Raw genomic sequence first — 14,115 nt, 5'->3', positions numbered from 1 at the left:
AAGACTTGTGTAATAATAACACCAACTGATGTCACAATGTAAATGGAAGAAATCCCATCCCAAGATGAAGATCTACAAGCAAAAAGTTGCTTCTCAGAGAGAGAAAATCAGTTTTCTCTAGGAAAAATCCCCTGATGGGTTATCCAATCTAATATATATATTTATTCAATCATAAAAATGCACACACACACATGTATGTATATATGTAACAATATTTATTTAGAAGAAATCATGAATTTGAGAAGTGGGAAAGAACTTGAGGGAAGTTGGAAGGGGAAAGAAGGGTGGAAATAATATAAATAAAGTACTCATGGATAAAACTCAAAAAAACTTAAATAAAGATGTTTTAAAGATATTGATACCAGACCTCTTTTTAAACTGTTTTAAGTTTTGGTAATCCTTTGCTCTATGTCGAAAATCCATATATGAGTGAGTAAATACAATTTTTGTCTTTTTGTGACTCACTCAGGATGGTTTCTTCTAGTGCCATCCATTTGCCTGCAAATTTCAAGATTCCATTGTTTTGTTTTGTTTTGTTTTGTTTTGTTTTTGCTGAGTAGTACTCCATTGTGTAAATGTACCACATTTTCTCTATCCATTCTTCTGTTGAGGGGCACCTAGGTTGCTTCCAGGTTCTGGCTATTACAAATAATGAACATGACTGAACAGATGTCCTTGTTGTATGAATGTGCATCTTTTGGGTTTATGCCTAAGAGTGAAATTGCTGGATCTTGTGGTAGACTGATTCCAGTTTTCCTGAGGAATCACTATACTGACTTCCAAAGTGGCTGTACAAGTTTGCACTCCCACCAGCAGTGGAGGAGTGTTCCCCTTTCTCCACATCCTCTCCAGCATAAACTGTCATTGGTGGTTTTGATTTTAACCATTATAACAGGAGTAAGATGATATCTCAGAGTTTTTTTGATTTGCATTTCCCTGATGGTTAAGGATATTGAGCACTTTCTTATGTGTGTTTCAGCCATTTTAGATTCCTCTATTGAGAATTGTCTACTTAGCTCTGTATCCCCACTTTTTAATTGGATTATTTGGTGTTTTGGTGACTAGCTTCTGGAGTTCTTTGTATGTTTTTGAAATCATCCCTCTGTCAGATGGGGGGTTGGGAAAATCTTTTCCCATTTTATGGGCTGCCATTTTGTTTTGCTGATTGTGTCCTTTGCCTTACAGAAGCTTCTCAGTTTCAGGAGGTCCCATTTATTAATTGTTGATCTCAGTGTTTGTGCTACAGGTGTTGTATTCAGAAAGCGGTCTCCTGTACCAATTTGTTCCAGGGTACCACCTACCTTCTCTTCTAAGAGGTTCAGTGTGGCTTGATTTATGCTGAGGTCTTTGATCCATTTGGACTTAAATTTTATGTATGTCAATAGATATGGATCTATCTGCAGCTTTTTACATGACAACATCCAGTTGTGCCAGCACCATTTGTTGAAGATGCTTTCTTTTTTCCATTGTACAATTTTAGCTTCCTTGTCAAAAATCAGGTGTTGGTAGGTGTGTGGGTCCATATCAGGGTTTTCCATTCAATTCCATTGGTCTACGTGTGTATTTTTGTGCCAATGCCAAGCTGTTTTCAAGTTTTGTTTGTTTTCATTTTATGTGTGTGGTTATTCTGCCTGAACATCTGTCTGTGCACCACATGAAGGCCTGGTACCCACAGAGACCAGAAGAGGCCATCAGATCCCCTGAAACTGTAATTACAGATGAGCTGTCATATGAGTCCTGGGAGTCAAACCCCAGGTCCTCTGCAAGAATGTCAGTGCTTTTTACCATTGAACCTTCTCTCCAAGCGAATTCCTTTTATTTCCAAACAGTTTAAAATGTACCTGTGGAATAAATAATTGCTTTAGAATTCTGAAACATCTGAAAATATTTGAAAGAACAGATTACATTTATTTTGATAAACCAGTTTTTTACAAAGTTCTATTTTTATATCAAAGAGCCATTTTGAGTGACAAGCACAACAGAGGCATTAAAAATTGTGCCATCCTGTCATATTTGAAGGTTGTGTGTGGAGCAGCAGCAACCATATTCCCTCAGCATTACATGAGTAGGCAGGTTGAAGGAGGAAAGTTTTGAATGGACATGGGGAGAGGCTTTTTGAAAAAGAAAAAAAAAAGAATTTTGTTATCAATATTCATTTTAGTCCTTAAAATACATAGCCTGAGGAAAACAGTAAGTCAAGGAAGAGGGGGTGAAAAGCATGTAAGAGGTAGGATACCCCACATCCTTCTGGTCATTCCACCCACATAACTTGCAGCTGCTGGTCTTCATCTCTAAATTCAGGGTGCAAGGAAGTAACAAAGCCTTTGGCTCCAAACTGGAGTTGAGCTCTTGGCATTCAGATGCTTGTGCCTTTGAAATATTTTAGGATATATTTGACAGAAAATGATGTTTTAGGGATACCAATGTCTTGATTTTCAGTTTTGAAGTTACTATTGTATGTGGGTTCCAAGATATATGTCATTAGCCAAAGAAGATTCACTAATATATAATTACCATTTTTCTTTAAGTATTTTCTTTAGTAGTAAAATTTGATTTTGTTTTCTATATTACTTGATGTAATAGGAACATATTTATGTTAAAGTTTTTTATGATATAAGCTCTTTACAAGCTTGATTTTTAATGCCAACATGATTATTCATGAACCAGGTTTGCCATAAATTACTATTCCTTTTGTTTGCAAATGACATTTTCATTATTTAATGAATCCAAAAATCAAGATAATACTCTGGTTTTTAACATTTGTTGCTGATCACGCTAAATAATAAATTAAATCTATCATCAAATATCTTACTTGGATACTATATATAAGAATTATACTGAGAGAAAAAGAAATTAGAACACATTTACTATACTTTAAAATTGATGTCAATATTATCAACAGAATGGTATATGTGCCTCTAAGAAAAATGAACACAAAATTCAAATAGATTTTATTATGAAAAAGTTTTAAGCATAATAGGATCATGGTTTTATCAAAGAAAAGTGACAGTCATTTCTAGAATTCTTAGGGCTTTTGTTAGAAGCGCTAAGGATGAAGCTATAAGGTCCACTCAAAAAGTGTATTATGTGTAGGTCCCAACAGAGCATTGGTAATGTACACACTAGCAATGAAATGTGTACATGTACGTGTTTATGTGCTTTGGGGAATTCTTATCTTGGAGAACAGTCTCAGAATATTCTAGACACAAGGCATTCAACTACTTAATGCTAAAAGATGGCCAGATCCTTAAAATAAATCTTCATTCAACATCTTGTTAACTTGACCTACCACCATCACTTTGTAACATAGGAACTGCCATTTACCTTTGAAGAAAAAGCCCTTAAGCCTAGAGGTGCATTTTGTTATGTAACAAATAGTATCTTATTCATTAGTATAATCTAAAATTGCTTTAAACTATATGAAAATCCCCATTTCACAAAAGCCTGTAATGACATCACATTATGTGTCCATCTGCTCTTTGCAGGAGAGAGGAAGACAACAGTGTCATGCACAAAAATCATGAGCAAGAATATCAGTATTGTGGACAATAAGAAATGCAAGTACTTAACTAAGCCGGAGCCACAAATTCGAAAGTGCAATGAACAACCTTGTCAAACACGGTAACCGGATTCCAGAAGTCATTGCAAGGCTTCGATTTACACCTAACTCAGTGATTATTAAAATCACTGCTTCTTCAGGGCATTCCAAAGAAATATGTACCAAAGTGTGAGCATTGAAATAAGCAAGAGCTGAGAGAATAGCAGTAAGATGTATGTCTAACTTCTTCAGGGTCTGATGACAAACCCATAAATAAGAAAGAAGGGTCACTTATTTATTATTTATTTATTTTTGGTTTTTCCGAGACAGGGTTCCTCTGTGGCTTTGGAGACTGTCCTGGAACTAGCTCTTGTAGACAGGCTGGTCTTGAACTCACAGAGATCTGCCTGCCTCTGCTTCCCAAGTGCTGGAATTAAAGATGTGTGCCACCACCACCTGATGAGCGGTCACATCTTAAGTTTAAGAAGAAAGTATGAGTCACCTCTTTGGGTTTATTGCCATTTATTTGAGTCTAGCTGTTTGCTTTTCAGAATTCTCTGAGATGAGATGTTAGAATATGACAGGAAAAGGTTAACCACAGCAAGACTGGGCAGACCTAACCCCAGAAAAACAATGAGGGCATGGGTTCCTTCAGGCTCTAGCATTCAGGTCCTCACTCATACAAAAGTTCTCAAGATCAACTGCCCAGTTCCTGATATCTGGTCTCGAAATTTGTAGGCTGGTCTATGGTTTTCTCAGTGAATGCTGGACAAGAGAGTCATGGCTCATGTATAAGGAGCAAAGTAGCAATGCTAACAGCTGCAAGGTTAGAAGAAGGTCCCTGCCTGTGGAAGCAGAGGTGGAAACGTATAGAAATGTATGAACCTGGGTATAATTTTGCTGTGTGGGTACATGGCACGGCTTCCAGAGTGGCACGTGAAAATTCACATGCTTTCCCATAGAAATGAGTGGCATGTTTAAGTAAGACAGTCCAATGTCACAAGCCCTATCGTGTTTAGAGATGATGGTCTGATAAAGAGGATGAGTATGCATTGATTCCACTAGAGTGGTGAAAGATTGCTTACTTAATCTGACACTCAGGATTGTTGAGACTTGGTGCACTAGGCTGAGTTAAGTTCTCAGAAAGTCAGAGAATTGATCTCACTTCACAACAGCTTTTGCAATTGAATTATGCAAAGAATGTACAGCATTGTAGCCCCGTACAGCTAATCTTCACTGTAACTTTCTACCACAAAAGGAAAGCATGGGGGAGGTCGTCTATGTGATTGGAGGAGCAAAACTGCCAGTTAAACTAAATGCACTTTTGTACCTATCTCTTTGGAAATTGGTGTTACCTAGGTAGATGTTCACTTCTGGATTTTGCTTCCATTCCCTTGACATGCTGAAATCTCCCTTCCCCCACTGTATTGCAAAACAAATTTATTAAGCCCTACTGAGTGAGTTTATTCCATGTTTGAAAACTTAAAATGTTTGGGGAATCTTTTCTTCCTTTACAGTGTTGAGGTTTCAAGCCTTATTTTTTTTTGCTGTGAATTCTGTGTTCTTAAGTTATTGAAATCAATCCAGTTCCTAATTTTTCCTTCTCCACTGACAGTGCTGACCCCCACATAGGTTGCACACCTCTAACAGAATAAGGGGATGATTTGAAAATGATTCACAGAAGGAAGAATATTAATATGCACTTTAACTTGGTGGGTCAGTTAGCCACCCCAGAATAGCTATATAAAAGGACCTTTATGATCCTAAATTCCATGCCTTCTGTGTAGTGCAATCTATTCCAAATCTATCCACTCCATTGTGCCTAGGATGCGAGCCATCCATTTGTCTCACATATTTGTGCCATCAATATTGTCATATAGTCACTATGAAGTTGTCTGAATTATCAGATGGACTGTCTGTCACTGTGTTCATATTTACAAGGTAGCTTTATGCCGTTTCACAGTGCCTTGGGATTCTCCTCCCTCCATCTCAACACATAGGTGTGTGGCTCTTCCACACTGCAAGGCTATGAGACTATTCCTAACATAGAACCTGGTTTCTTCCTGAAGTTAAAGTAGATGGTTAAGCTAAAGTCCTTGTGGTACACCTCCAGTCATTAGAAGGAACAGTAATATAGATACATATTTACTGCTGTGATCATTGCTTGTAACTAAAAACTCTTCATCTATTAAAACATGTGTGTGTGTGTGTGTGTGTGTGTGTGTGTGTGTGTGTGTGTGTGTGTGTGTGTGTGCTGGCTGAGTGATTGAGTCAGTAAAACTGAAAACAAGCGTTTGGAGCCCCTAAGATCACTAAATGAGATCTTATCAATAAACTCATGTGTTTGTTTACATGAGAGCTAGTGGCTAGGCTAAAGCATATACATACAGCTCTAGTTGGGAGCTATGTCTCCTAACTTACTGAATAGCTGTATGATTCAATTTTCCTTTCTGTAAATGTAAATGACCATGATAGCTGTGAACATTTGTAATGCAAAGAAAAAGAACAATTCCAAATCATTTTATATCCATGGTTATTCTGTAACTATTTATTAAGTGGACACATTAAACACAGAACACTAGGAATGGTAATGCATATATACTTTGAGAGTTAACAACATAATAAAGATGAGAATTTTGGAACATTCAAGGGCATGCAAAAAATAGCATATTCAAGGTAATTACAATTTAATAAAGTTACTGTGAATTGCTGTACTTTCTGTTAACTCTAAAAGTGCTGTATATGTGGTAAGCAGACATCTTTTAATTTATTTCCAGTGACCTTTGCTGTACTTTTAGGTGGATGATGACAGAATGGACCACGTGTTCACGGACATGTGGGAAAGGAGTGCAGAGCAGACAAGTGGCCTGTACCCAGCAACTGAACAATGGAACATTGATTAGAGCCTGGGAGAGGGATTGCGTGGGGCCAAAGCCCGCTACTGCCCAACGGTGTGAGGGCCAGGACTGCATGACAGTGTGGGAGGCAGGAGTGTGGTCTGAGGTAGGGGACACATCCTATTTCTTTCCCTTTGCCCTTCTCTGGCCCTGCACTCCTACAAAATCTTGTTGTGTCCTGCCCAAGTCACTGTGCATGACAATTGATATGGAAAATCACTGATTTTGCTAATAAAAAGGCAGATAGCTAATTTTGAAAGTATAAAATGCAAAGATATTGACATGACCCACAGACCATTTATTTCATGTACATTTTAGACTTAGGATTTTTCTCATGTATATATTGTGTGTACTGCTGGAGATGCACACAATAAAAGTTATATGACTCCTCGCATGTCTCTGAACATTAAAAAGGAGAAGGGAACTAACATTTAGCAATCATTTTATATGTGCAAGCAATGAGAGTTTACTTCTTATTTGTTTAAGTATTTATATATAAGCATAAATGTAAGAAACTTAATCATTCACTGTTTTGGGGGGGCAATATAACATGGAGGAATTGATTCATTCAAAAACACTACATAAACAATGTAGCTGCAGTTTAGACCAGGATAAGCTCACTACACCACACAGTCTTGCAAGCTTGTAGTGTGCCACATACAAGTGTGTTCTATGCAAACCCACAATGACAAACTCACGTTATCATTACACATACCCTCATGTAATTATATATGCCACTGATTTCATACATTCGGTGACTTCTCTGAAGCAGTTTAGGGGTGTAAGTGCATGGAGCCCTACAAACACACTGAAATGATACTGTGCAAAGTCCACCCCCACATAGACACACAGAAAATTATCTGTGTACATTATTTGATAGTAGTGTATGTGAGATAAAATGATAAATTGACATGGTTGTTTAGAAAACTAGCTGCCCTTTTAAAACATAGGGGAAATGATAGACACTATTAAAGGCATGCCTTAATCTATAGTCTGTACTGATTCTATTCAAACTTTTAATATTATCTTCCAGTGCTCAGTGAAGTGTGGCAAAGGCGTGCGGCATAGGACTGTGAGGTGCACTAACCCAAGAAAGAAGTGTGTCCTCTCCACCAGACCCAGGGAGGCAGAGGACTGTGAAGACTACTCAAAATGCTATGTATGGCGAGTAGGTGACTGGTCTAAGGTGAGAATGATTTGTGTTGAGTGTAGGAGGCATAGAGGGTAGAGGCAGACATCAAACAGGTAGAGTGTTTCATGCCCAGCTTTAACTCCTGTCTGTGTCTCTGAGATTATGATCTCTAGGGAATGATGTTAATGATTGAGATAAAAATAGATACATAGAAAGTATGTAACATCATAGTTGGCATGAAAAATATCTTTAAAAATAGTGAACATTATTTTGTTGCTACATGTATGATTATAGTACTTTCTCAGAATATAAATAAATATAATATATATAAATATAAATAACACTATAAATGAGCAAATTCAAACTAAAATTTTTCATATGTGAAACATATGTGACCCATGTGGAGGCTCATATAAGATTAGGCTGTGGAATACACCTAATAAATTCCCCTCATGGAACACCGATGAGGTCCATGTTTTAAGATAAAACTCTCATCGGATCTGGGTTAACACAGCTCTAATGTACCATCTCTCCAAATGCAATAGTTCCACATTTAGCTGTGGCATTGTGTTCCACACACAGCATGCAATGCTGTGGCCTAGATGAAATACAAGCCTCCTCTCATATGTTTCATAAATGGAAGGAAAGATCTGCTACAGAACATTAGCAAGCATGGTAGATTTCCATAAAATAAGCTGAAGAACATTCTGAAAGAAATACTTTCAGTATATGAAGCAAGTGCATTCTAACTTTCTCAATGTTGCCCCACAAGAAATCATGGACATTTAAAGATTAATCTCTTTTCTTGTTTCTTGTGTGTCTAGATGGGTAGCTTGTGTGTGGATGTAAGAGTGGATTCATAGGTGTGTGGGTGTGTGTGTGTGTGTGTGTGTGTGTGTGTGTGTGTTTGCATGGTTGTGCGTTTATGGCTTTCTTCCCTAATAATCTGCACACAAAAAACTGCATTTTAGTTCTTAGGAAATGTAATGTTTTCCCACTGTTTTCAAAGGTCAGATTTCACTTTAGGATTCAGATGCACTTATAAAGAAGCATTCAACCTGACCCAAAAGGCTTTTAACTGATTCACATTTCAGTGTGAATGACTTTCCAGCATCAACAAATTCCAGATTGCCCAGAATCAATTTCTATCATGTGCTGGATTTGTTTCAATAATTCTAAGAAGGAGGAAAACACATTGGGTGGAATTCAAGAGATGTAAGAGACAGTTCTGATGGCTGCATTCCATAGAAGCATATTGATGAAGCCATCAAATTGGAAATGGACAGAAATGTTTTAATGTAATGAAGTAATATCTTTGGAGGTACATGTCAGTGGAAAATACACAGAGAGTGCTAGGTAAAGTTAGGGTACTGTGACAAGTTTGAGTTTTTGCCATTTAGTTTTTGTTTTTGTTGCTGTTTGTTTGTTTTCTGTGCCTTAGAGGTGGAGGTGCACAAATTGACGCCAGACATTTTCCTCCATCTTTCTTCCTTGTTTATTGTGACAATCTCCCTCACGGAACATAATGCTTGCTTTTTCAGCATGATTGGCTGGCTGTCTCCAGGGTCCACTTGTCTCTGCCCTCCTAGGTCTGGGGTTAGAGACACATGAAACTTTACCTACCTTTTCACATAAGTGCTGGGGATCTGAACTCAGGCCCTCATGCTTGTGTACTGACCACTTTACACACTGAACCATCTCCATGGCTTCAACATTTATTCTTACAGCTACTGAAATTCTAGATGGTGTTTTTCCATTTTATTTATTTGTATTTTGGTACTGGGTATCAAATCCAGGGACTCATACATGCTAGGCAAGTGCCCTAACACTAAATTATTTTCCCCAGAAAATCTTTGAATACCATTTGTTCTGGTTAGTTTTGTTTTTTGGTAGGTTTTTTGGAAGGGTTGGGGTTTTTTTTGTTGTTGTTGTTATGCTTTTTGTTTTGTTTTGTTTTCTGTTTGTTTTTGATTTTTGTTTTTGTTTGTTTTGGGGGGTTTTATTTATTTATTTTTTGACAGTTGACACAAGCCAGGGTCAACTGGGAGGAGGGAGCCTCAACTGAAAACAAAACAAAACAAAACAAAACAAAAAACCACCTCCATCAGATTGACCTGTAGATATGTGTGGGGAACATTTTTTTGATTAATGATTGATGTGGGAGGGCACAGCCTAGTATGTAAAGTTCCACCCCTGTTCATATAGAGCTGGGGTGTTTAAGAAAGCAGCTGAATAATCCATGGAAAACAAGTCAGTAAAGCAGTACTCCTCTATGGCTTCTGCTTTAGTTCTGCCTGGTCCAGTTGCCTACCTTGAGTTCCTGTTCTGACTTGCCTTAGTGATGGGCTTTGACTGGGACCTGTAAGCCAAATGAACCTTTCCCTTCCCAAGTTGATTTTGGACATGGTGTTGATCTTAGCAATAGAAACCCAACTAAGATACCATTATATAAAATGAATTATATTTTCCCAGCTTTTGTGATGATAAAAGGTATATCAAATGATAACTATAGCCTAGTTAGCTATAAAATTTAAAATATATAGTTAAAAAGGCAGAAAATCTTAATGTTATTGTAATATCTAACATAGAAGGTGGAGCACATTTGAGGCACTGTGTACAAACAAAATAAGGACAGCCTGTCCCCATGACAAGAACTGTTACTTTGGATTAGTAAAACGTGCCTACTGTGCCCTTGCTTTGTATCTTATGACACAGAAAATTTAATTGGGATAGTATAAAGAACATTGCTTTTTATGCTATATTTAAAAACTTTTTATTTTACCATAATTATGTACAAAATTCATGAATATATTGGTAGTGAATAACTTCTCATTGAATGTGTTGCTGTACAATTAAAACATAGCTTTTGTAGTGCTCTGGGAAGAGGATGGTATCAGGGATTGTCCTTTATTCTAGGACTCTTAGCCTTTGTTAGCCCGTTCTTGTTTTACTCAATTGTTTGCATTCTCAACCTCATTATCCCTGCTTCCTCCCTCTCCCTCCCCCTCCCACTCTCTCTTTACATCAAAATATGTTTTCTCTTTTCCTTAAAGACATTTTTTTTTTCCTTCTTGAGGTCTCGGCATCACAAATTCAGTAATATACACAAATGAAAACCAGCGGCTCCTTGTGAATGTTCCTGATTTTACCCCCTTTCTGCTTCTAAGATACGACTTTCATGTTAAAATGAAAAACATCCCAAACAATTACAGAGGAAAGGAACAATGCTGCAGTTATTGTGTTCCAGTGATTAAAGTGTTCAGGGACAGAGAGAACACAGATCTCTGATTCCTATCAGCTGTGTCTCTACAGCAGAAATAGCAACAAGATGTATGAGGTTGTGGCTGGATATCTGTGCTCCTCTGAGGGCAATTAATCTGTCATCTTCACTCAGTTTCTACCCAGAGTTTTATAACATCAATACACCTAAGTGGACCTAATATTAAAACTTGGTTTGGCTTTGATCAGGAATATTGAATTTGCTGTCCATAAAGTCTAGCAACACAGGAACACTCCTCTCCTGCTAAGACAGACACAGTCTGGACTGAATCAGTTAACAAGGAGAGTGAGTCCGCAGGCTCTCCCACAGCCTTAGAGTCATTAAGGAAACTGATACCAATCAAAGGCAGATGCAGAATATAGCTAATGCTTTAAACAAGTCCATTGCATTTGTATTAGCTTGTGACTTCCAACATTTATATTTTGAGATAGTTTTGTGTGGACAATGGGATAGTTGCTCTCTGCTTAAGGGGGGTGACCAGGTCCAAGGCCAGTGATGTAGTTTAGTAGTAGAGCACTTGCCTTGCATATACAAAGTCCTAGGTTCAAACTCTAATAACACCAAAACAAAACAGAACAGTCAAATGGACCCCCATGTAGAAAGACAGAAAGGCTGATTTCTAGGTAGATGTACTGCCATGGACATGGTTCATGATTATTTCACAGAGCTGTTAAAACTAGGACACAGTGTTGCACCCCTGGTGTGGTTGAGATTAACTGTTGACACAGCTGTATGTCACATTCTGACTATGTCTGATACAGACATGGCCTGAAGATCTTTCTTAAAAGAGGGGAACAGGACACACATTTTTTTGTGGCAACATGAATCTGCATTCACTCACTTAAGATGGATTGAAAAATTACATCATTCCTCGTGTTTAATAAAATGACATATTTTCTCCCCAAATTTGGCTTCTCTACCTTTATTTGGACTTCTACAACTTCTGGTTTGCATTAGTGGAGGTTAGCAGAAGAGCAAATAAATGCATTTTATTTACCTGTTACAGAGAATTTTGTCCTTTACTGGATTTTGGTCTTCCATGAAATATTAACAAGAGATTTATATCATTAAACCAAATTAATTATTTTGTTCTATCATTATATTTATTTCATACTCTAAAATACAAGGTTATTTAGCTATGGAAAATTACCAAACTATGAAAAATGCATAGTTTGGGTCACTTATCAAATTACAGCATTTTAAATCAGTATTTGAACTACATGTTATTATGAGTCTTTTGAGGTGATGCAATACTAAATGATATACAGCCAATAATTTTGAATGAGTTAATTGTATGTCTAGTTGAAATATTTCTATGTAGATACAAAGCATGGAAGACAATGAGTCATTTTAACTTTAACTGCCATCAAATGACCATCTTCAAATGAACAGTAGAGAAATTGCAGAGACAAAGAACCTAAAAACTAAAGTAGACAAAATATACCTCTAAATATTTTGAGTTATAAAATAACTCAAAGGGAGTGATAATTGTATGTATTTGATATCATTTGATATCATCTTTACTTGTAATTATTTTCTAGTTTTAAGTAATTACAAATCTCAAAATTGTGTCTTAAGTTTTGTTCATTCTCTGGAAACAATATTCAAACTGTCATTCTTGTTCAGTTTGCACTTTTTGGTGATTGAATAATCAAATTAAAAAGAAGCCCAAAAGCAGATCATATCATTTAATCAGTTAAAAGGTACCAGCTCTTTCTATAATTGTGCTTTGTATAATCACCCATCATAACGTAAAGTGTCACTGGGTTAAGTGACACAATTATTAAATTAAGATAACTCAGACCTAAGTATAAGAACAAAGAAACAGTGGTGTATTAGTTTTCTTCTCTGTCACAGGGATAAAACACTGACAAAAAGCAACTTGAGGAAGAAAGGATTTATTTAACCTTACAGCACATTCTACTTCATGGAAAGAAGTCAAGCATGAACTCCAGGCAGGAACCTGGAAGCAAGAATTAAATCAGAGACCATGGAAGAACACAATTTATGACTTGTTCTCCGTGGCTTGCTCAGTTTGCTTGCTTTCTTCTGTAACCCATGACCACCTGTCCAAGAGTGACACTGCTCACAATGAAATGGGCTGTTGTAGAATATTTTTAAAGATCTGTTACATTTGTTTATGCTGTGGAACATTTGTTCAATGATACAAAGATGTGTTGCATTCTTTTATGTTGCAATTAATTCTGTGAAGCTGTGTTACTTTGCCGGTCTAAAACACCTAACTGATCTAATAAAGAGCCAAATGGTCAATAGCTAGGCAAGAGAAAGGATAGGTGGGGCTGGCAGGCAGAGAGAATAAATAGGCAAAGAAATCTGGGGAGAGAAAGATCTAGGAATGACAGAAGGAGGAGGACTCCAGGGTCCAGCCACCCAGATGCACAGAAAGCCACAGAGTAAGAAGTAAAGAAAGGTATACAGGATATAAATAAAAGCCCAAGTGTAAAAGGTAGACAGGATAATTTAAGTTAAGAAAAGCTGTCTGGAAACAAGCCAGGCAAAGGCCAGGCGTTCATAAGTATGAATAAGCCTCTGTGTGATTTATTTGGGCACTGGGTAGCAGGTGTCCCAAAAGAGCAAAGAGTAAAAAACAAACAATAGTAGGCTCTCTTATATAAATCCTTAATCAAGAAAATGTCCAATAGGCACCCATAGGCCAGTTTGATGGAGACAATTACTCTACTAGGGGTCCATCTCCAGATGAGTCTAGTTTCTGTCAAGTTGACTAAACCTATTTAATACACTTGACCACTTATCATTTTGGCAAACAAGCACTTGACTATTGAATTATAACCTTTCCTTTCTTCTTATCCAGACAATCTTATGCTGATATCACAATATTAAGCATAGCATGACCTTAAAGATATCATGCTATTTTAAAAATTCCAACACTAAAAAGTTCAATGTCTTTAAAATATCCAGTCTCTTAACTATGATCTCCTATAAAAATCTAAGCTATGTTCTATATTTTCTTACTGCAAGGAGGAAGAACCAGGACATAAAATCAATCACACTTAAGCAAAACCAAAGTCAAACAATATAGCTCCAAATCCTGTAGTCCAGTGCCTAGCATCTACACTTGCTTACTCTCCTCTGGCCTCTAAAAAGAATTAGCAGCTCTTTACACAATACACACAGCTTGTCTTCTAAGCTCAGGCCAGCTGTGTGCCTTACTTGCTGCTATTCTTGGTTGTCACCCATAGTCCTGGCAACTCCATCAGTGCCTGGTCTCTACTACAACTATGGCTGT

At 37.2% G+C, this 14,115-nt stretch overlaps 1 protein-coding gene across 1 annotated transcript in view; it reads left to right on the top strand.

Annotated features, from left to right (window-relative positions):
- Adamts19 (ADAM metallopeptidase with thrombospondin type 1 motif 19) overlaps positions 1-14,115 on the top strand; it is a 170,420-nt gene that overhangs the window by 140,996 nt on the left and 15,309 nt on the right. Inside the window, exons 19-21 of the mRNA XM_027400942.2 lie at positions 3,486-3,621; positions 6,337-6,541; positions 7,469-7,621. Of these exons, the coding sequence (XP_027256743.1) occupies positions 3,486-3,621; positions 6,337-6,541; positions 7,469-7,621 (494 nt within the window). The remainder of the gene's footprint in view (positions 1-3,485; positions 3,622-6,336; positions 6,542-7,468; positions 7,622-14,115) is intronic.

The sequence above is a fragment of the Cricetulus griseus genome, chromosome 2 (assembly GCF_003668045.3).
Source record: "Cricetulus griseus strain 17A/GY chromosome 2, alternate assembly CriGri-PICRH-1.0, whole genome shotgun sequence".
In the NCBI taxonomy this organism is placed as follows: domain Eukaryota; kingdom Metazoa; phylum Chordata; class Mammalia; order Rodentia; family Cricetidae; genus Cricetulus; species Cricetulus griseus.
This window is presented reverse-complemented; position numbering and strand designations above follow the sequence as displayed.